General features: G+C 33.5%; 1 protein-coding gene across 3 annotated transcripts in view; it reads left to right on the forward strand.

Moving 5' to 3' along the window:
* Positions 1–24,279, forward strand: part of pio (zona pellucida domain-containing protein piopio) — a 65,057-nt gene that overhangs the window by 14,613 nt on the left and 26,165 nt on the right. For all 3 annotated transcript variants that reach the window (XM_089647767.1, XM_089647768.1, XM_089647769.1), the window contains exon 3: positions 12,918–13,025. In XM_089647767.1, coding sequence (XP_089503893.1) covers positions 12,926–13,025 — 100 coding nt within the window. In that variant the 5' untranslated portion in view covers positions 12,918–12,925. The remainder of the gene's footprint in view (positions 1–12,917; positions 13,026–24,279) is intronic.

A 24,279-nucleotide genomic window follows, 5' to 3' on the forward strand; every position in this document is an offset into this window, starting at 1 on the left:
TTGCTACACTCTAGCGACATCTGTCGGACTCTAGAGTAAGCTTTATGACTAGCGTCATCTATCGCTTAAATACTCAACTTATTACCATGCATCGCAAGTTCCTGGGGAGCACAGTTTTACCTACCCTCGGGTAACGATCAGTTCTAGCTAGTCAGACAGGTTATTGTAACGTAAATGAACACATTTATATAAATAACCTTTTACTGTTTTTAAAGAGCTCCCAACACCGAAGTCTGCATAGTAAAGGCAGATATAACATTAATCTTGTTCATTATACTCGTAATTACTTTCATTAGCCTTACATTCATTCGTATCCACTTTTTAAAAATTTACTTGCTCCCAACAGTCAGGAGCCAGTAGAATTATGGCATTCCCAATTGGGGTATGTGGTGAGGCTGAAGGTAGGGGGGGAGGATAGTAGATTGGGAAGAGGAAGGTGAGGAGTAACTGGTTATTCAGATCTGGTCACCAAACACGACTGAAGTCATTTCGAGCAACATTTGGATTTTGAATTGTGGTCTTTTTTATTTTGTATTAATTAATACGTTATCATTATTTGGTAATGTGTACTATCCGTGCTGAGACCCCCATTTAATAATTTTATAAAATACAACATATATATTATGGTATGGTGTATGGTAGGTACGCATTTTTGTCTTTTACCGGGAGGATACTGAGAGTATTTACAACCTAAATATTATTACGGAACTGTCAGTGGTCGTCCACTATTCCATATATCTGTAAAAAAATACCACTCATCATTACCTGTCGAATATCGTGGACGCAATTATTTTAGAAGTTTGCGGTTTAACGGGGTCTTCGGCCTTTGCGGGATATGATTGCATTTTGTCATTGACCATCATAACAACAACGGGCAGTTGTTTTGTTTATGTATTTAATAGTTTAATGTACTGGTGTACTGTATAATTATCCTCTTAGTAATATACTTGAGAACGGGAGTATTCAATAAATGCTTTGGTTCGTCAAAGATTACGAGTTGGTACTTTATGAGTAAGATAATTACACTGAATGTTTAGCAGAACAAACGTCCGTTCTATCTGAGACTATAAGTTATCCTAATGAGCATGGTAACTGGAAGTCAGCCTTCTACCTGGGGATCGGTTAGTATCGTAACTATTCGGGTATAATCGACATGTCATCTCTGTCAAATGGTGTAAGTACCACCATCTATGGAAAAAATCTTAAAACTGCATTAACTGGATAATAATAACTTAGATCTACACACACTGCCGATATCTGGTAAAAAAAGGAATTTATATTAAATTTGTAGGAAAAGAATTTTGAAAAGAGAATGGAAAAGCAACATTCATGCGTGGCATCTAGTGCCAGATATGATTTGATATTTTCACTACCAAAAGTTTAATCGTGATAATTTTTGGGTTATTGTGCCGTATTGCGCTTCTTCCTTTAGTCAAGTTTTAAGACAGCTTTACAATGTCGAAATGTATCTGATTTGTGCAAAGAAGTGTTTTATTTTATTTTTCAAAGCTCAGATACAAATATTTCAATGTTTTACGATCATTTTCTAATGAAATTAAGTTTCCACATAATACAATAAAACCATATCGAAAATGGATTCGTAAGTAGGAGATTTTGAACATAAAATAATATAATATGGACCTGATTGTTTATTTTTCTGGGCTTCTAAAAGACGGATCAAAAAAACCCCTCGATTATTTCAAAGGCCAAGATGTGTTCTACTCGCAGTATTTAATTGAAGCATCAAAAAGATTTCCAAGCGATCAAATTTTCAAACCAAAAACACATGATCTTGCATTACTGCGTTGAAATTTATTATTTACAAACCTGTCAAAATGTGGTCAGTCGTGTTCCCATACGTGGTATGGACGCAATAAATTTCGTGCTTCACAATTTATCTCTAAAAACAATCCCACAAATGGGGCCATACATATTAAATCGTACGTTTATTATTTTTTCACAACACTAAAGCACTTTGCAGTGAAAGGTCTGCACGTCTACGTCAGCAATGACAGTGTAAACTGTGTATCTACTTGAGTTTGTACCTACAATTCACGTATATTCAATTTATGAGGTGTCCGTCTAAATTTAGTCCGTTAGGCAAAGTCCTTTCTAAAATATCACTGTATTTTTTTATAATTTACTAAATTGGACAATGGTTACTTCCCACTTGCAAAAGGAAGTTTCTTTAAAAGGAGAGACATAGAAATTTTTGTTTTTCACTTTTTGTTAATTACGGACCTGACCTAAGGAAAAATAAAATATTATACTTTGGAATAACTTAATGAGTAAAACCTCAAATTTTAATATTTAATTATTGAGACAATATTAACGTTACTCATACCACCGTATCTTTTTCTGGGTTTTCTTTTTAAAAAATTCGTTTTCGAATTGCTAATATTGTGTTCATTTATTAAATATTACAATTTGATTTTTTAATCATCAAGTTATTTCAAATATTAAAAATATTCATCCTAGACTTGCAAAAAAGTCAATAGATGTCGCACGTAAAAATAAAAACGGATATATTTATCTAAGACACTATGCAGATTGAATTTAGTTTCAGTTTTATAAAGTAGTAGAAAAAAGAAGCATTAAAAATGCAGATCATGTTGGTAGTTCTTAGTCAAAGTATGATACAGTTAAATATGACCGAAGAAGATAAGGTCCGATTAGCTCAGTGGTAGAGCAGCGCCCCGGCAAGGCTGAGGTCCTGGGTTCAATTCTTAGATGCGACCGATTTTTTTTCCGATTTTGCTGTTTTCAAATTAATTTAAAAAATTAGATAATAGATTATAATTTAATTGTTTTATGATATAATTTTTGGTGAAAATCGCTTAGCAATGAATAATATTATTTAAGAATGAAACAGTCGTACATTTAAGTATAAACAATAAAAATTCGTAAGTTCGTATATTCAATATAGTTTCATTAATTCATTCATTAATTTAATTCCAAAATTATACATTATATATGTAATCGCCATGTCTAAACTTTTTAAAATAGCCCGTAGATTTATTTTTGCTGATGATACTGCACTAGTTGTCTCTAATGAAAACCCTGAAATAGCTATTCAAGAATTACAAATTGACTTTAACGAGCTACTTAAATGGTCTCATGATGTAGGATTAATTATTAATGTCAAAAAAACTAAATGCATGTATATAAGATCACCGAGCTTGAAAATGTGGAACTTACCTAAAATAACTGCACATAATTTTGATTGTATACATAAAAAAATGGATAATATTTGCTGCTGTGAAAAAATTGATTTTGCAAACGAATATACTTACCTTGGCATAATGGTAGACAATAACTTTAAATGGGACAAAAGTGTGATCAAAATTTGTAACCAGCTCCGATGTTTGGCGAGTAATTTTTATAAATTAATATTTGTATTGCCTCGATGTACTCTCAAACTTATATATCATTCTATGGTCGAATCAATACTTAGATATGGAATTCGAACTTGGGGACACTCGAGTAATATTAATATTAAATACATTCAAAATCTACAAACTGCTATAATTAAAAAAAAATTGTTAAACCTAGCATTTACAAACAAAGAAACAACTTAAAATTACTGTATGGCTCTGAGGGCCTACTCCCAATTAAAGGGCTTCTCTGGCTTATAAGGCTGGCCGCATACATGCGTTTTCCGTATTCGATTTCCGAATTCGTTTTCCGTATTCGAACATCCGAATGCACGGAATCAGTAAAAAATACATTAACTGCCGCACACGTTCGTTTTAGTTCCGAACGGAACAAATTCCTTACGCACGTTCCGAATGCGAGCCGGCGCGTTCGGAGAAACCGAATGGAAAAAACCTAATGACGTCATGTGGAACGCAGCTATTGCATACAGTTTGTTTGTGCCGACGCAAACGTACGGAAATTTCCGTTCGTAATTCAGTGTTGCCAACGGATCTTGATCTAATATCGCCGTTTCTCATACATAAGGTAGCGTAAAGTAGCCGAATTTTTAAAAATTAAGTTTAAAATTGATGTTTTTACGTAAAAATAAAAAAAAATTCATCGGGAGGGTGGCTAGAGAATTTCAAGAAAATATAAAATTTGTCCCCAGAAAAATAAATTTCATGAGGGAGGGGGTGGCTAGAGAGAGAATTTCGGGACATGTTTAAAATTGATGTTTTTGAAGTAGCTTAATTGGCGACCAGTCGCCTTTTAGATTTTTTCGGCGCCGATTCTCGCTCTGAGTAGCCTAAATGGCGATATATCGCCCTTGTTGGCAACACTGGTACTGACGTTTATACATTCCGAATGAAGAAAAACGAACGTTTGCGCTAGTCTCACGGAATTCCGAATACGGAAAACGAATTCGGAAATCGAATACGGAAAACGTATGTATGCGGCCAGCCTTATAATTATGGATAATGCGGGAGAAAATGCGTACAAAAAGTCATTGGTGCATAGTCACAAAACAAGATTTACTGAAAAAAAGGCCTAAAAATTCCACTAATATCAAATAAGTGTGGTGGCAGAACACTTGACTATTTGATACCTGTGATTTATAACAAATTTAACGAAAACTTTAACTTGAAAAATAATGAGGAACCCTGCCCTAAACTGACAAAAAAGTGGTTAATAAATGAACAAAACGTTCATCTATCCTAAACATTATATTTGGTACCTATTAATATTTAAACTTAAGCTAATGTGTATTATGTTATAACATTAAATGGTAAAACCTACAGACAAGCTGATTGTCACAGCTTTGTGGGACTACCCATATCTTATATTGTATTAAATGTAATTATATTAAATTTAATAAATAAAAAATTAAAAAAATTTCAATATTTGTACCTACACGATGTATTGCAAATGACAAAAAACTATTATAAATAAGTAAATAAATGCAGTTTTTGCATGATTATATTATTCGAAACCATACAATAGATAAATACATACAATAGCATAACGAAACAACGAGTTTAAATCTTAAAATCTTTGTGTTATGAAACTTCAGAAAATCTCTTGAAGCGACAATTTGCGTGTAAATTTTTTGGCTTTTTTTAAATCCGCATCGTTGAATTGTGAAATATCCAAAAAATTAGACAGGCTGTTCAATTTTTGTATATTTTTTAGTAATACTGCAGATATATTTAGTAATACTAAAAAAAACTTTTGTTTTATTTTATGTCAATAATACAACAGAAATATATGAAATGTAGTTGATTAATGCGTGTGAACTTGAATGCTATATGACACACTATCTATTAAGTTAAACGTAGAGCAAATTATAAGCTGGCTATCACATAGTAGATTCAATAGATGATTGTTGATTGAGAAAGTTCACACGCCCCTAAACCGCATTTTACCAGTGAAAATAATTTTATTCATAAAGCCCTGGGGCGCTTTTTGTACGGTACCTGAGTAATGACCAAAACTTTTCAAATATGCACCATATTTTTTTAAACTCTTAAAAATATATGGTTTCGTTTCTTGGTAAGTTTTTCGATACTTGTAGTTTACAGGATATTTTCTAAACAGTCTTACGTCCTGTGCACGAAGAGAAATCGATTTTTTCCCTAACGATAAATTAACAGGCCCTTATTAATAAAACATCAATTTAAAAATGTTTTTATAATTTTTTCTTGACATGACGATGGAAAGAAAAATACGTTATAAATAAAATATTCTATTACTTATTTTTTTTGGAATAGCTTAATGAGTAATTACTCAATTATTGAAGACAATATTAGCGATTTCTAAACGAAAATCTGAAACAGAAAAATCAGAAAAGGATACGGTCACATCTAGGACTCGAACCCAGGACCCTTGTCTTGCCGGGACACTTGTGACACTTGTGTGTTTCAAATTTTTGTTTAAGATAGATAATATTAGCTTCAATAATTTAAAAAAAATAAATTAGATGTTTTATGAACACGTATTTAGACATCGTGGTGATATATCCATAATTTGCTAAAAGTTTTTCAGGATATCCGGCAATCAGAAGGCTGCGGGTTCGATTCCCGTCAACGGCATTTATTCTTTCCCAGATATTTTTTCAATTTGTATGGGCTTTTCAGGCGAGTATATTGTTTATATTAATTTGTTAAGTTTTTATATTGATAGTCCTCCTCACCAGGAATTCCTGTTCCGAGGCCCAACCTAACTTTTCTCAGGAAGTAACGATTTGTACATGTAATGAACAAATATTACAGTCAATATTTGAACACTGCGCAGTACTTTAAACCTGTATTGAGACAAAGATCTCTCAGCTATCTTACCACCAGTAGTAATTAGTAATTATCATAAATTTCGCATTTAGATGAAGATGACTTCATGACGGAATCTCTCCACAGCGCTAGGAGACGAGGCTTTTACTTTTCCAAACTTATTAACGCAGTAATGTCATCATAGCCTACTGGGTGAATGCACTATTGAGTGGCTAAGGGGAAAGCCGTTTTGGTGTAGAGTCACTACTTTTGTTCCGGAGGTCGTGGGATCGATTCTCTTTCCAGTGCACAAAAATACTGGCTACTAAAACAAAATTGACAAGCAAATAATGTTAACCCCTGACCTAACCTAACCACGTATTGAGTATGGATAGTAATATTTATTGGATGACCAACACCTCTTCCATATTCAACTCCAAGTGGTTCGCTACGTTTACTGACTTAGCAAAGGTGCACGAGTTCACTGGGGGTGGTTTGTCTAGGTCTTGGCACCTGCTGCGTGCCAGGCCAGCATAGTGCCAGGGAGATGCTGGTTGAGGCAGACCCTTTGACCTCTCCAACATCATTATCGACTGTACCGCAGTGGGAGAAATGGATTATTACATAGACATATGAATATTAGTAGACCTGCCCTAAGTGATTAAAAGCGTATTATCCCCACTCCCCATACCGGTTCCATTGGAGCCGGCTGGGCTCGCGTATGGCCTCAAGTGAAATTTGAAAACGTGACGTCATCATTCTTGTGCGAACTATGGTCGAGGCATCATCGGTTCATTTTACGAAATAACACGGCAAAATGTTGACTTGTGATATGAAAACTTGTAAAAATAGATGTGAAAAAGAGAATAAACCCAATTGTCGTATTACATTCCATAAGTAAGCATTATTTTACTTTATTTTAAGCTTATTCACACCGTATTATATGGATCAGTTTTAGAAACATATACTATCACATCACAATGTAGCGATTCTCAAGTGTGCTCATCGTTGTTTACTGGGGTAAGTAAATTATGAAACATTTGTAAAAGTGTCTTAACTAAATACTCTGAAACTAACTACGACTCTGCAAACAGAAGAAATTTACTTTGCCGAATTTGGACTTCGCAAATTAGTTCATAACGTGGCGAGTAATTTGCGCTCCCATGTAAAAATGTCTATTCATTCAAAAGCAGATTTTACTTTTAAGAACTAAATGGTGATATTATAATGCGAGATGCCTATTTACTGTCAGATTGATTTATTGACGAATCACAGTCAGCTTAACCCCCTTCGTTCTTCAACAGTTGATTTTACCCCTCGCCATTATCTTCTCGTCTATTAATTCCTATGTCTGTTGATTATTACGTCGGTTACTCCTGAACCCCCAGATTCCTATCCACCCCTTATACCTGTTTCCTTCCCAAAACTTCTTGTACTTTATTTCCTTTAAAAGATCCATCCCCAAAGATGACATAGGCCCTGAGGGAAATTATTTTCCTCTGGGCCTCATGTTTGGAGCTATGAGCTACGACCACGGAGGCCAAATATCGATTGGGTTTTTGGAAAAGATTTTTGTTATTATTTGATCCCAATTTTTCTTTAAGTAGCTTACACCAATAAAAGTATTCCGATCCCACAAATGGAAATAATCGGCAATTACGATTGCCTTAAAGCTTATTGTAACACGAGGTTATAATGGATCGGAATTCTAATCGTTGTGACACCAATATACAGTAAGGATGATGATGGATGAGGAATTGGGGCAGACGCCTCATAAAAATTTGACACAAAGTCGATCAAATGATCGAGTCGGGCCATTAGTCGAAATAACAGAAGGATGATATTTAAAGGATGTTTGAAACAAGGAGTGTTGTGGCGTTTCATTCTATCTGCCTGTCTACTCGGAGATTTGGTGTAATGGTTAACTAGTATCTAATTTACATCAACATTACTGTAAATCAATCATCAATCGATTTTAAAGTCATTATTCCGTGTTGCGTTTCCCCCTCCCTAGCCAACGTTTCAAACAGTGTTACAGTGTTCATCATCAAGACAAAAGTCAAGATTGTGGTATGTAGAAGTGATACCCTGTTGCTATGTTAATCCTCTAACGGACGGTATTTCATTATTATAATTATTCAATTTAATGTGGTTTTCGGCGTTTCGTTTCGGTGTACCGGATACCAAGAGCTATTAAGCTGAGTCTGTCGTATATTATGTATACCAAAACTAAACGCCGACCGCCAAATTAATTTGATTTTCAGTAAAATTATTATTGAGGATTAAAGCTTGGAATATATCACTTCAACATACATAAATAAACACATAACACAATCTACACATAGGTATGATGGACGATGTAACGCTCTCTAAAACGTTGGCAGAAAAGAAGGATGAAGCAAAACACGGTATAATAACCCAAAAAATAATTACAATAAAATCTCAAATTATTTTAACTTATTGATTTTTTTTACCTACAACCTACCTTTTCGGCGACTCTTTGAAAACCAACCTAAAGACAAACTTATTTCCGTATCGGAAACAGACAGGAAAGCCGTGTCGGTAGTGGCTGGCTACTTGCTAAACTAATATTACGTCAAATTATTCACATGTCCGTATTTATTACAAACAATTGGGTTAATTCAACGCTAATATTCATATGACATAATGTTTCGTGTCCGCCGCTGCATAGAAGTGTTAGTGCCAAAGACAAATTATAAAAAAACGGAGATCTGATGTGTCAATTAAAACTCGCATACGCAAAACTATCACAGATCTATTATTTTAATGTCTGGAATTTATGTTCGACAGATCACCTCAAGTGGTTCGTTATATTTGATGCTTAGCTGGGGTGCCTGGGTTTGTGGAGTGAGGTTTGTCCAAGGTACTTGCCGGTGGATGCATCTGCACACGAAATGCGTGGAGGGCCAGATTTGAAGAGACTGGTTGAGACAGACCCTTTGACCTCAGGCGGACTCTCTCGGCCCATAGTCTTGCTACGTAGTGGGATGGTTTCAAACGTCCGAAACTTATGGATATAATGACCCCAGATTACACATTCGACACTTGCAACGTTATGTGTGTACGCGTAATGCTTCGCTGCATATCTGATGCGCCGGTGTTTTAAACAACTATTTATTTTACTTAGAAGCTATACTTACGGGCAACGCCCTTTATAAAGTCGGCCCGAAGGACAGACCTCCAAAATATTTTTCCTTTGTAGTTACGTTAATTTTAACCGCTGAACTGTCTATTCTATCTAACTGAATATTTATTACACTTGTGGAATTCTTGTTACTACTCGAACCAATTTTATAATAGTATAGTAGCATCTCATTTAAATTATTGCTCTAGTGTCCTTTTCTTGTGCAATCAAACACAGATAAAGAAATTTCAAATAATTCAAAATAGAGGCATGCGACCCGTATTGAATTTATTTCTTTATTTATTTATTTATTGACGCCCTATTGGGCTTTTAAGTACATAACAATTACAAATTTCGTTTTTGGCAACAGTATAAAACAAACAATACAAAATCGAAATAAAATATAATGATTTCTCATACATTATTTACATTTAAAAAGTGGTGGACTAATTTGGCTTTAAATTTATTGAAGTTTAAATTAAATATGTCAGTGACACTTAGTTCATTGCCCAACCTATGTATTCTTTCTTGTAGTTGTAATTGTAGTAGGTATTCTAAGGACGGGTTGTTTCGGAGGATTTGAACAATTCATCAAATTTCAATGTTGATTTTCGGGTTCTGTGAAAGTCCTATACAAGTTCTGTTATTATATCAGCATAGGGTAGTTGCTTGACAGAACTGAAATAAAAACAGAACTTGAAAAAATCTTTCACAGAACCTGAAAATTAACTTTGAAATTTGAAGAATTGTTAAAATTCTCCGAAACAACCCGTCCTAAGATAATTAAGATAACTATGCAGAAAAAACTAGGAATGTTAAGTGTGAGACAGCGAATAATTTACAATACCCTAATATTTATATTTAAGCTAAAAAATAAGATGCTCCCGAAATACATGTTTAATAATGTTCATTTTTATTTCGCAATACTAAAACTATCTACCCCACGAGAAACTGTGGAGATTTCGCAATACTAAAACTATCTACCCCACGAGAAACTGTGGAGATTTTAGAGTTCCAAAAACAAATTTGTTTCTATTTCAAAGGATATAAGATTTTTAATGAGCTACCGACAGATGTTAAAGATGCTAAAAGCCTTGCTGCTTTTCGTGGGCTATGCATAAATACTAAAAGAATTAGTTTTAGATGTATTTTAAAGTATCCTTAATGTCATAGAAAGAATTTAAAAAAATTTATATTAGATATTATTTATAAATGAATAAAAACGTACAAAATAAATTAGGGTAGGTAAGATGTTGTGTTATAAGTCAGAATGTTTTCCGTAATTTTAATTATAGACTGCCTCGCATGCCAGCATGTTTAAAAATATTCTTCATCCAGATATTATTTTTTTATTCCAAAAAATTGTATCATTTGTAGTAAAAATCTTTTTTATACACGATTAAATATTTATTGTTTTCCTAATTTTCCTATACACGTAGGTAGAGGTAGTAGGTAGGTACCTTAGTTATTGGTAGACATGAGAATGGAGTCAACTTTTGACTGTTGATGTGTTAATAATTTGTTTTATGTTTTTATTCTTTGATTACCTACAGTAGGTGGCCAAATTATTAGTTAAGTACGGGTTCTTTCGGAGAATTTGAACAATTCTTCAAATTTCAATGTTAATTTTCAAGTTCTGTGAAACACTTTTTACTAGGTTCTGTTATTATTTCAGTTCTGCCAAGCAACTAGCCTATAATGATATAATAACAAAACTTGAATAGGATTTCATAGCAAATCACGTAGAAAAGCTTGTAAATAAACTTAGGTATTTAACTTACATTTTTAAACGATTAAATAACATAGTTGATATCAAAAGAATGAAACTGGTTTATCATGCATTGGTACAATCATCAATATCTTATGGAATAATTGTATGGGGGGGGGGGTATCTATAATAACCACATTAAGCCGCTAGAAATAGCTCAAAAATTAATACTAAAAATAATGTTGCAAAAAGATGTTACCTACCCCTCCTTGCAATTGTTTCTAGAAGCTAAACTCTTAGATATAAGAAAAATTTACTTTATGCAATGTCTGAAATATATATTTTCACGAAATGTACATTTTACAAAAAACGAAAATCGTTCTAGCAGTAGAGTAAATAATGCATACGAGGTTCCACTATGCAAAACTAGGCTTGCGCAGAGACATGCTTTTTTCATTGCCCCAAAAATCTACAGTGCACTCTATCAGACTATAGAAATTAGATCTAAAAATATATCGTCTTACAGCATATACAAATATGTAATAAAGACTTGGATCTCTACCATTGACACAAATACTTACCTGCTATAACATCCTACCTTTTGTAAATTTACAAATCCTTACTTTTTCTATTTTTTAACCTTTTTTTCTTAATTATAATTTTGTAAAAACGGAATTATTTGTTTTATAAACTGCAGTAAACAAAATAAGTATACCCACGAACTGGCGATGCCTTTGTGGGATTTTTTTTTTGGTATATATGCATACTATTCTATTATATTTTTTATTTAATTGTATCATTTTATTTTTCTTATCTTAAAGCTACCTTTTTTTTATTTTTTATAGTACCTTCTTTACCTGTGAATGAAATGCTTTTTGTAATACTATAATAATTTTAATAATGTAACACTTGTTTTTGTAATACTTGATTTTTGTAATTATATTTTTATGCATGTAAAAAAAGAAAATTATTAATAAACAAAAATTTTTTTTTTCACAGAACCCGAAAATGAACAAAAAATTTTAATGAATTGTTCAAATTCTGTTAAACAGCCCATCATGTGTAAAAATCACATTATTATTTTTTAATATTATTTATTGAGTTAGTTTATACAAAATTTTAATACAAAGTAATATAAACAAGATAATATTTCTTTTTTTAACTTTAAATATTTTTTCAATAAACATAACATTTCTTTTTAAATACATTCATTCTTCAGACTTTTAGGCATTTCATCATACATCTTTAGTCCTTTGTACATTAGGCAGTTCTGTGAATTTGATTTCTTCATATGTGGCAATCTAATTATATTTACATTTCTGGTTTCGTAATTCTGAACATGTCTATTAGAAACAATTTCATCCTTAAAATATTTTGGCGTTTGGTTGCTCATGACTTTATCAGTTTGAAGTTGCATAATATTTTTAAATAGAGGGATTTTATACTGTAGTTTTTTAGGCAAATCAGCAATAAATTTATGTGTGCATTAAAATCTCTTAATTTTTAAAACCACTTGAGTTGATGAGTTGTATATATGAAAACATTTACCATTTTATTTAATTAATAAATCATTCCTCAAAATATTAATATAGAAACTTACGAACTGCAACTACGGTTTAAAGACAATGAATCTACCTAGATTTCGCCGTTTATCCCATATTTTTAGGTTCTATACATTTGGGATTTTGCTAAAACGTTTTAAAATATTCCATAAATCGCTAGGGTGGATCGTAAGAAAAAAACTCTAGTGTAACTAATAATTTGGCCACCCACAGGGTCTTTGTTTACACTTGTAGGTACATTGTTAAATACGTGTATTAATTCATATCAAACTAGCTCAGTTTTCAGTTTTCATTGTATTCATGCTAATATTTATTGTCCTCAGGTCTCAGCATGACGCCAAAGAGACACCATGGAGTTTTGGCTCCCACCCTGCTGCTCCTAGCGCTGTGCCTCACGAGCGTCTATCCAGCGCAGTTGAGAGCGACCCATGGTAATTTACTAAACCTTTATACATCATACTAAACCATAATATATAATAGAAACAAGGGAGATGAAAACGCGCGCACTGCAAGTGAAGCCAAATCAAGTTTCTACCTACATACCAATCGCAGAGCTTTTATTGCAGAGCCACTTTGATGATAGACCGTGCAGTTCGGTCGTGGCTCGGCGACAGTCGGCAGGCTTCCATGCCATATCTTTAGTTTTTTTTTAATATACCAACCCCTTTCCTGATAAATTTAAACATTCACGTGCTAAAAGATTGAATATTACATACTTTAGTAATCTCATCGCGGGAATGGTCCTTTTATACGATCCTTTTTTTTTCGTCCAGTTTCCATACGGAAAAAGAATGTTCTATTTGGGTATTGATTTTCGTACAGTTTAAGATGGCGGACATTATTTGACATCTACCCTTTTGTTTTATCATCCATTGCTTTATGTTACTATATTATGTGGAAGTGTTTATTTAATTTTATATTTAAAGCATTGATAAAATTTGTGTTTATTGTTGATGTCAACGGCAAAGGCAAATGTCAGATGCTTTCATAATGTAATCTATGATTGTGTTCAAGGTATTGCCATTTTTGGCGACTTAGATCGGTCCCGAAATATTATTTCCTTTCTAATGAAGAAAATAATGATCCGGTAAAGCAAATAGTTTTCATATGGATCCCGATATAGTTTCCATGCGGGGATCGGTATAAAAAAAGAATAATGTGAAACAAAAAAATATATATTCTTCCCGATATGGTTTCCATATGAGAATTGGTATGAACAAGAGTCCAGCTATAGTTTCCATGTGGGAATCAGTATCGTGTAAGGCACCCATGAGATAAGTAGTTGGATATTGGTTGTTTGACCAGCCTTTACCAGTCAGCAGTAACGTCATTAATGATCGGAACCCGACTGCTAAATGTTCGCGAGTCGTGGTCGTGACTTCCATGTTTGGCATGACCTCAGGACTTGGCATTAGGCATTGGCATGTTGTGAAGATACCATACGCCTTTCCACTCTTATATCACTTCATATCAGATCTATCTACCAACAGATTGTAAGATAACATATCTGGTGGAAGATTACCATTAAATTAGATTCGCAACGTTTTTAGTTGATAGAAATAACGGATGACAATTTATTTTCCGGTCATAAATACCTCTTGACTTCTAGGCCTCATACAGGGCAAACCATCACGCCGTTTGCCCACAGGGGTAGGCAGAGAGGACGGACCGCCAAACCTCGGTCTTGGGACACACTCCTTGCCTCATTCACATTCATACATCGTCTCATACGTAATCTTCTATTATTCTGACTCTTGACATGGCCCGACTCAAGTATCTGATTCACTTGATCGTGCCATGTCTTCCTCGGGCGTTCCCGACTTCTGCTACCATTCACATTTGCACCACTCGCAACACATGACCAAACTTTCTTGATCTTACTCATTACGCTTACATCAGCCTTGCACTCTTTGCGGATCTCCACATTTATTACATTACCACACATCCGCCTCAGGGATCTCATTTCTATAGCATTCAATCTACTTTCATCCTTTCTCTGCCAGTTCCATGCCTGACTTCCGTACATCAGGGTAGGTACCAGCACTAACTGGTAACTCCATTAATGGAGGACTGAACGCATTTGGCACTAACAACAAAATTGTCCAAAGAAGCGAAGTTATCTTTATCTTATATTTTATCAATTACACCAGAAATCATTTGTTCATATATAACGGAATTCTCTAACAAAGACTGTTGGGGATTTATAACTGGGTTAACTAGAAATTTCAACAATATTAAGTGTATTAAAGTGTCATATTTATCCTTTGTTAGAAGTAAATTTGAGTACAATTTTCCCGTCTGCAACCACATTAAAATATTCATGTACAAGCTATTGAAAGAATACACGAATAAATTCTTATGTTTTCTAAGTTTTAAGATGGGTATTCTAGCAATTTTGTCGAACTACACACAAAACTGTTTTAAAAGAAATGAAAATGCTTAAATTGTCGGACAGAAGGATTTTTACAGACTTGGTATTTGTATATAAAGTTCTAATGTATTTGGTAGTCTAGAATTGCTTGCATTGATAAGTTTTCGGATTCCACTACGTAATACTAGAAGTCGGAATTTATTTCAGTGTAGTAATTCTGGGACTAACTACTATATGTATTCCTCATTGCCCAGAGTACTTATGGAGGGAAATAAGTATGCCAAGTTGTGGATATCTTCAATCTATCACTAAAGAAATACAAAAGATTGTTACTGAGGCAGTTTATTTTTTATTTATTTAAATAAATGTATTTTTATTACTATTCCTACGTAAAAATCCATAAAAAGGCTTAAATAAATACACAAAGAACGATGGAAAAGTTAGACTTTCTTCGAACAACACACTTTTGTCGATTTTTCTCTTCAATGGATGCAAATATGGTTAGTAACTACATCTGAATACCAAGGTAGGTACTTCCAGGCCTTCTTCTTCCTCCTCCTCTTCTCCTAACTCCTCACAACATTCGATGTGTTCATTTGTGTGGGATGCAATGTACGTAGGGTACCTGTACCTGAATGTTGGTATAACATACATAAAAACGGATGATCAGGGCGATACTGACAGTTTATTAAGTAAAACAAATTTACATCCAATATTTATTTACTTAAAGAAAAATATGGTACAAACTATTATATGGTTACACCAAAACTTAACGCCGAAAACCACAATAATCTCAGTAACTATTATACTGAATTACCGATCGATCCTAAGTGGATTAACGTTTGCAACACGGTAACACTTCTAAATACATAAAAACACATTTCACCACAATCTATACATCTGCCCTGGACATCTAGACATCTGAAAAGAAGGAGGAAGCGCAACACGGCATAATAACCCAAAAGATAATCACGGTAATAGCTTAATATGTATCTCTTTAAAGGAGCATATTGAAAAACAGAAATGACCCTGAGAGCTCAAAATAGTTGCAGATAGAAAATGCTGCGCAAATTTCACGATTCCAGAGCGTACCGTTAAAGAGTTTTTGATAAGACGAACAAACAGATTTCGTCTTTATTCTAAAACGAGCTGACGTGTATCGACTTTTCTCTACTTTCAATAAATATAATGTATACAATTATTACATGTATATAAACCTTCCGAAACAAATTCTCTAAATTATAGTGAAAACCCTATCAAACTCCTTTCCACAGTTTAGAAGAACTAAGCGCACAAACAGACAGACGCTGATAGTGACTTTGTTTTATACTATTTAAAGATACCAATGAATTGCCACTATTACGAATTTTCTAAAAGTTTATCAGGAAATGGCCTGTAATCCCGTTTTTAGTTCATTATGATCTGGGATGTTCCGGGATATTCTCGAAGGTTCCAGACTATTCCCAAACATTCCATAACATTACAGAATGTTCTCGAATACTCTCGAATATTCTGGACTGTTCTAGAAATTTCAAGAGGGCGAAACATTCAGTCCTTATATCTTCAAAAGCACGCCCTTCAGGTAAAAACGGGAACCTTCTTAATGGATGGGGGATAGAGGGCTACCACACCATATAACTTCCTTAATCGTACCGGGACTCGTTTCTGACTTTTAGCTTCACGCAAATTATACACTTACAATAATTATAAAATATATATATATATGAATCAGCAAAAATTATGAAAATATTTCGAAATATTTTTGTGATGTGACTTTGCGAATAAAAATTCTAATCCGTAACCTTCCAACTTAATGCAAATGTATGAACCATCACGCCACGAAGGCCGTTTAGTGAAATTAATGTTTTTTTCCATACTAAACAAGCACCAGGTCAGGTGTTTTCTCAAACCAAAAATGGTTTTATTACCAATAGAGCGGGTCACAAAACTGGAATAACTAATTATTATTTCATGCACGTTTTTCTATTGCAAGATACTAGGTACGGTGTGTTTGAGAATTTATGATTGTGTAACAACGAACTAACCACGTGTATGGGACCGCGGATCTCGCTTGAAGTTACCTGTAGAAATATTTAGAGAATGTAGAACTAACTAACCAGCCTTTATATATGAAGGTTCCATAATATCCTATATAAGACACATTTAAAAAGAGATAAAAACACTAATGTATAAACCTAACCTACGTAACCTATTTAACCTAGTTTTTGTTTCATCACTTTTCATGACTTTATATCACTTTTAACAAACTAACCATCACGCCGTTTCCCCGCAGGAATAGGCAGAGACCGCCAAACAACTCGGTCATACCACACACTCCTTGCCTCATTCACATTCATACATCGTCTCATACGTAATCTTATATTATTCTGACTCTTGACATGGCCCGACTCGAGTATCTGATTCACTTGATCGTGCCATGTCTTCCTCGGGAGTCCCCGACTTCTGCTACCATTCGCATTTGCATCATATATCCTCCTTACACTCCTTTCTTCGCTCATTTGCTCTACATGCCAAACCATCTAAGCGTCTATTTCTTAATCTTACACATTACGCTTACATTACTATTTGTGGATCTCAACATTTCTCACACGATCATACATGGTATTACCACACATACGCCTCGGGGATCTCATTTCAACAGCATTCAGTCTACTTTCATACTTTCTCTGCCAATTCCATGCCTCACTTCAGTACATCAGGTTAGGTACCAGCACTCCATTGTGTACTGCTAACATCGCTTCTTTGGGCAAAATTTTGGGCAAAAAAGTCTTCCATTAATTGAGTTACCTGCATTTACCCTTCTTTCAATATCTCTGTCAGCCTTCCCATCTCTCTAGAACATACTCCATAAACAAACAAATCATCCACCTGCTCCAAGTATTGTTCATTCACAACTATATTGCACACCTTTTTAAATAATACAATACAATATTGTATTGAATTGCCGATACAAAAAAATAATCCAACATGAATGTAATGTTACGGTGATCCTTTTTCTTTTTAACATCTGTGATCTTTTTGTCCTCGTGCAATAATGTTATGGTTTCTGATTAAATTGATTCGTTCAAAAGGTTGTCGCTAGATGGAATCTTAGTTCAAACACTTACGTAAGCTAATTTTTCACGTATGCCAAAACTATGGATAAATTAGCTTATACATGAGAAAAAAATATTAACAAACTTCCTATGGAAAGGTTAGTTCTATATTTTACGCCGGTCCTACTTGAATAGCTGTAAGGGCATTGTTTCAGATAATTCTATCTGAATATTATATTTTAATCTTTTTATAAGGGTCCCCAACTATAAATATGTATAGGGGGAGGTCCTCTAGTACCGTCACCTTAAGGATTATTTGTAATGAAATAAAAATCCTTTCGCTTATGTGCAAAATACCTAGTGAAATGTGTAAAGGAACTCTTTTACTATAAATAGAAATAATAAAATATCGGTATATTTAGAAACAGTCAACTTTATTAATAAAATTGTAAGAACATGAAAAAACGACATTTAAAAAATTGGCCTCCAGTACCGGCCAGCTAAAAATTCAATATTTATCCAAGGTAATAATCGCTAAACATAAAAAATAATAGCAAAAAAATGAAACATTAAATTTATGCAAGACAATAATCGCAAATATATATAGCTGATGTCTCTGAAACGTTGGCGCAGGCCTCGTGTATCCAGATCTTACAATTTCCGCATTGAATCCAGTCTTCGTCATGAGACTCTAGACACAATGGGCAGACTGTATCTTCTTGAGTTGGTGTATTGGGAGACTGTTGACAATTTTTTTTGTTTTTTGTACTATTTTTGGCAACATCTTTTCCTGAAAGCAAACGCTTGCCTCGCTTAACTGATTCAGCACACATTTTATCTGCCTTTTTCTGTTCCAGCATATTCATTTACTCAGCACCTTTTCCACGGCTTTTCGCAAATTGTTAGGATCCCAGGTCCCCTTTTTCTTCTTCGTCTGACTAATATCTTCCTGGTCTGGCATCTTTGTGTACCTCAAAGTAAAATTAATCACACAAACATTAATTTAAATAGTGGCCAGTACTGGAGGACAATTTTGTGGCCGGTACTGCAGGGAACGGAGTAAAATATTATTTCGACATAGCGTGACACTGTGCGAATAAAGATTTATTTTAAATGTATTTTATAACAGCTATATAAACACTCAATACATACCAAGTTTGACTTCTTTAGAAGTCGTCCTCAAAACTATAGAAATAACACACCGAACTTTAATCGTGCGGCGAACGTCCGCTCTTTCCAACAGATATCTTAACACTGACACGAAGCTAGTTGAAACTTGTCGCCGCCGAGCGGGGCATCTTCATGGGATACCATACTGCGTGTATTGCATGAACTGTCTCAGAGCCATCTGTTGTAGAATCTCGGAAATTGTAACTGGCTGGTACTAGAGGCCGGCCGGTACTGTAGGACCTCCCCCTAAACAATGAGATAAAAGTCTCCTATTTTTTTATCTTCTCCCATCTTGTGTTGATGAATATTAAATGAAAGTGTAAATCAATATTTTATTAAATGAAAATCATTTTTTTGTAATGTAATAAAATACGCGTACCTACGTACATTTTTTCCACATAAATGGCCCAATAACGACATTAACTTCAGTTTATGGCGTCGTATTACAAAGTAGGCATTACTTTGTTATTCAATTATAAATCATTAACTAATAAATGTTTAATGAAAAAAAAAAATTTAGTACTTATTTTACTTAGATAGAAAAAATATAATAGCGTTGATAATATTATGTTATATTTTTTTATATTCCAAAAGGCTATTTTATACTTATGAGAGATAAGGTTCTAAAGTCACTTTTTATTTCAAGTTTAAAAATTGTTATTTTTGTTCCTAATACTTGATCTTCATTGTTGTTATTATTTAAATTTACGAATCTGTATAGTACGATTACTGTATAATAATGACTAGCCATTTAATAAATAAAGATTCGAAATTTCAAAATTGGAAATTCATATGTCATACGGCATATATTCTGGTCTAGTGATGTGTAATTTCTATCACCTAAGAAATTCTAAAAATATAATACTATAGGATTCATATGTCTTATACTGATTTATAAATGTGGAAATTCTAACTATACAATTGCAAATGTTCTCCAAAATGCCCTGGAAAGAATCTCAGACTTGTGATGTCCCGAAAGAAACCATTCATCTGTTCTGAATGCAATTAATAATGTTATCCAAATTGACCCCGGTAATAAATTACATCTTTGCGATTTTTTCAAGGATAAAGAAACCATCCTGTCACTTCGAATGCAATCAAAAATGTTCCCAAAATTTGTTTTGACAGCATCGCCATTCCATTGTAAGAATATTATGTACTAAATACACAATTTGGCTGTCCTGAAACGGGAATCCTTCCCAGTTGGACAGACAAAGGTTTATTTTGTTATGTATTGTTTGTAATTTACATATATATATATATATATGTAAATTACATATTAAATAAATAAATAAATTTCTGGCAGTTCTTTTATAGTTGGGGTTTGGTGAGTACTATGTAAAAAAATCAATAAAATATACGTATTATTTTCAAAGATATAGCGGCTCAAAGCAAAATCCATTTTCTCCAACAGGACCCCATTTTCGCCGGCTTGAAGTGATGTGTTATATATTGAGGATTTGGACCATTTGTTTATTGGTGTCTTTTGTATTCTTGGCAGTATCAGACACACCCTTTTTTTGCAAATCACCGGTTGACCCCGACTCAAATCAGTCATCAAACCAGTACCGCTGCATATTATGCTTTTAAAAACGTCAATAAAAACAGTTTCAACGGATTAATTCAACTTTTAACTAAATTGCAAATACGAGTAACCCAGTTACACTGAATAGAGAATGAATAGAAATGATATCTATAACAATGTGAAGGAAAACCGATGACGCCAATTACATATTATCTATAATAATAATAATAGGTGTTTTATTATCTTCCTTGTTTGTAACAATTAGAGATAATGATATCCTCACTGTGATCTATCTACGGTGCCGAGGATTTCATTTTCACATTATTAAAATCTAGTTTTTTTTTTAAATAATTATTAAAGTACATATGGTTGTTTTTTGCTCAGTTGAGTGGTTTCGTTTTCAGTCTGTATTAAGTGTATATTTTCTATTTCTCATTTCCCTCTGTTTTGTATACAGTTTATATTTGAAATTTAAATGTTTTTTAAATGGGATTTTGCTGTAGAGTTTAATACCATAGTGTAGAAAGCTTTTTAGCGCAAATGTTGTATGTTGTAGTTGCTTGTTGGATATGTTTATGACCTTGAGATCTAGTATTTCTAATATATGTGTTATTTCTTGTGTTTTGTATTTATGAATGTAAAGTAGTATTGTTTTAGAATAGACTTGCTTAATTGAGATGATCTTAATCGGATTTGAAACCGCGACATCAGGATTGCCAGTCTAGAACCTTACTCCTCAACCACTTAGGTCGTCAAGTTATTTATATATAAACTCTCTTTTCGTTAATCGAATATACAAAAGACAACATGAAAAATTAAACTTGATAACACAAAAAAATAAATAAATAAAAATCTTGTAATGCAAGGCTGATCTATGACAAAGATTAAGAAATGGACGCTTCGATGGTTTGTGCGTATAGAGCGGATGAACTAAGAAAGGAGAATATTTGATGCGAATGTGAATGGTAGAAGAAGTCGGGAATGTTCGAGGAAGACATGGCACGATCAAGTGAACCAAATACTTGAGTTGGAATAACAGAAGGGCATCTATGAGACGATGTATGAATGTGACTGAAGCAAAGAGTGTGTGCCAAGACCAATTTGTTTTTGGCGATCCGTCCTCTCTGCTTATCCCTGCGGGGTATAGTTAGTTAGTTAAACAGACCAATGAAATGAATTTATTTTTAAGAAAAAATTTCGATCTTTGAAATATTGTAGTAGAGAAAAACTGAGCTTGCTTTGGCGCATGGACACGCCCACCACACATTTCTATCAATTTATCTGTTCAGTGCCCAGTTATGTATTTTAGTATATTTGGGGTCACACGTAATATACCGACTAGTTTTGACCAATCGTCAAAGAAAGATATCGAAACAAGTATTGCCACACTAAAAAAACCGTACATAATATTATTTTTCCTAATCAATTCGTGATACTTACAATATAATCCCAATGAGTTGGAATAAACTCTGAAAATGGTCTTATTGCCAACCGGTTGGCCGACGCTGTGACGCCGGTTGAGGAAGGGGCTATGAGGATTTGTCAATACCGGTATTGAAGAGGCCTGAATTAAAGCAACGGGAAAAATGGCTTTAGATAGTTCTACATTGCGTCAATATGTTTTACAAAAAGACTAGTCTGAGAAATGAATCGTTCTCTTGCTACCGCGTTTAACTATGAGGTAGTGTTCAGCTACATAGTGTCAGTGGCAATTGGGACTCTTGTGCGGTATTCACGTTTAACAAACTCATTAAAGAAAACAAATATCATCATTTCTCACCATTTTTATTTATACATAAGATGTGTTACAATGTCTCACGTCTCATCTTCCATACATGACAATATTTGAAAGTACTTCTCAAACAATTCACGTCAATTAACATAAATAACCAATATGTCCGCAATGCTTGCCAAAAACACTGCTAAAACCTCTTAAATTTCGCCAAAATAAACAGGTTCTCGTGTGAAAAAGTGAAAGCATCATGGCCGCTATTATTTGCCGCGCAAATACCTGTCAAAACAATGGGATAGAGAAATAGCATTTTACATAATTAAGGCAGTCTCTCTCACGCCCAATGCGAATCGCCGGGCGGAAATGAGAAGGAAATACCAATCGTGGGATATGAATGACGAAATATTGAGATAGATTTTTTGTGATTTGCAAATTGGTCAAACGTAATTTAAATAATATCATTGTATGTAGGTGTTTGCTTAGAAAAAAATAAATACACTTTCTGGGTTTTGTAGTTGAATTTTTGCTGATTCATGGCGATTGCTGAACTTTAAAAGGTTTATTCAAAAAATGTTTCATTTGAAAAAGAATAATTCATTTATTTATTAGCACCCGCTAAACTACTTCTTCGTTTAGCGGGAAATTTTCAATAGTTTTGATGCACCAAATCTACAACAAATATATGCTAAAAATATACTATTGAAACCATTCAAAATACTGAATCCTTTACAATCCTGCGTATTCATCAAACTACAAACTAGAAATAAAAAATATTCTAGGACATAAAACCACATTCCGACAGTGAAACTACATTTATTTTACGACAAAACTCCACAACATCCTTCCCCCTGATATAAAGCGAATATAAAATTTTAATGATTACAAATCATGAAAAAAAATCTTGCTGAAAGAGATTAATGAAAAAAATATTAAAAACGACATAGTGTGGAGAACTAAGAAATACAACTTACTATATATATATATATATATATATATATATTTAATATCATATTTTGTATGTACAATGTTTAAATATTCACTATAATAAAAATAATAAAAAGTTTGTTAGCAGGTCAAATTCACAATATTAATTATAACACTGAAGCACACATATAACCAGAAGCCACAATAAAGTAAATAGATTTAAAAAAAGAATAACATTCAAAGGCACAAAATACATAGACATATAGATATAACACAGTCAACATACTTACCGACATACACACACTCCAAGGCACACACATACTTAAACACACTCACATGCATATTTATACAATTACATGGATACTAACGTATTTATAAACAATATCAATATGAAAATCTTGATCTATTGAACATATTTTAAATTCTGTGGTGCAATTTTATTTGCAAGATAAGTGAATGTTCGTTGCCCGTAAAATAATTAATTAATAATTATTACTTCATCTTTTGGCCGCCTGCAAAGATAAATATGTCAAGTTGTAACATCTCGATCTTTGATTCATTTATTCTAATCTTCTCTGTCACTTTCTTCACGTAAGAGTTCAGTGAGATGTAAATTGTAACATCCATTGATTGTGAAAGGAAATAGCACCAATCAAACACGGCGCGTGGGCTCTAAGCTCTAAATGTAAATATTAACATTTAAACTATGGCGACATAATCATTTCTGGTTGTGTAAAAACGCCCAGATGTTTTCATTGTATTATTGCCATATTGCCATTGTGCTATGTTCTGTTGCTTTGGAAGGGTTTACATGTTTGTGACATGCTATACAAACCATTGTTTGAAGTTCTGTAAAGTAGATAAAGGTAATCCAACGGCTAAGAGAGAAGAACAGTAATATTACCAA

Source organism: Hesperophylax consimilis, chromosome 27, assembly GCF_061612785.1.
Source record: "Hesperophylax consimilis isolate HC1 chromosome 27, BYU_Hcon_1.0, whole genome shotgun sequence".
Classification (NCBI taxonomy): Eukaryota; Metazoa; Arthropoda; class Insecta; order Trichoptera; family Limnephilidae; genus Hesperophylax; species Hesperophylax consimilis.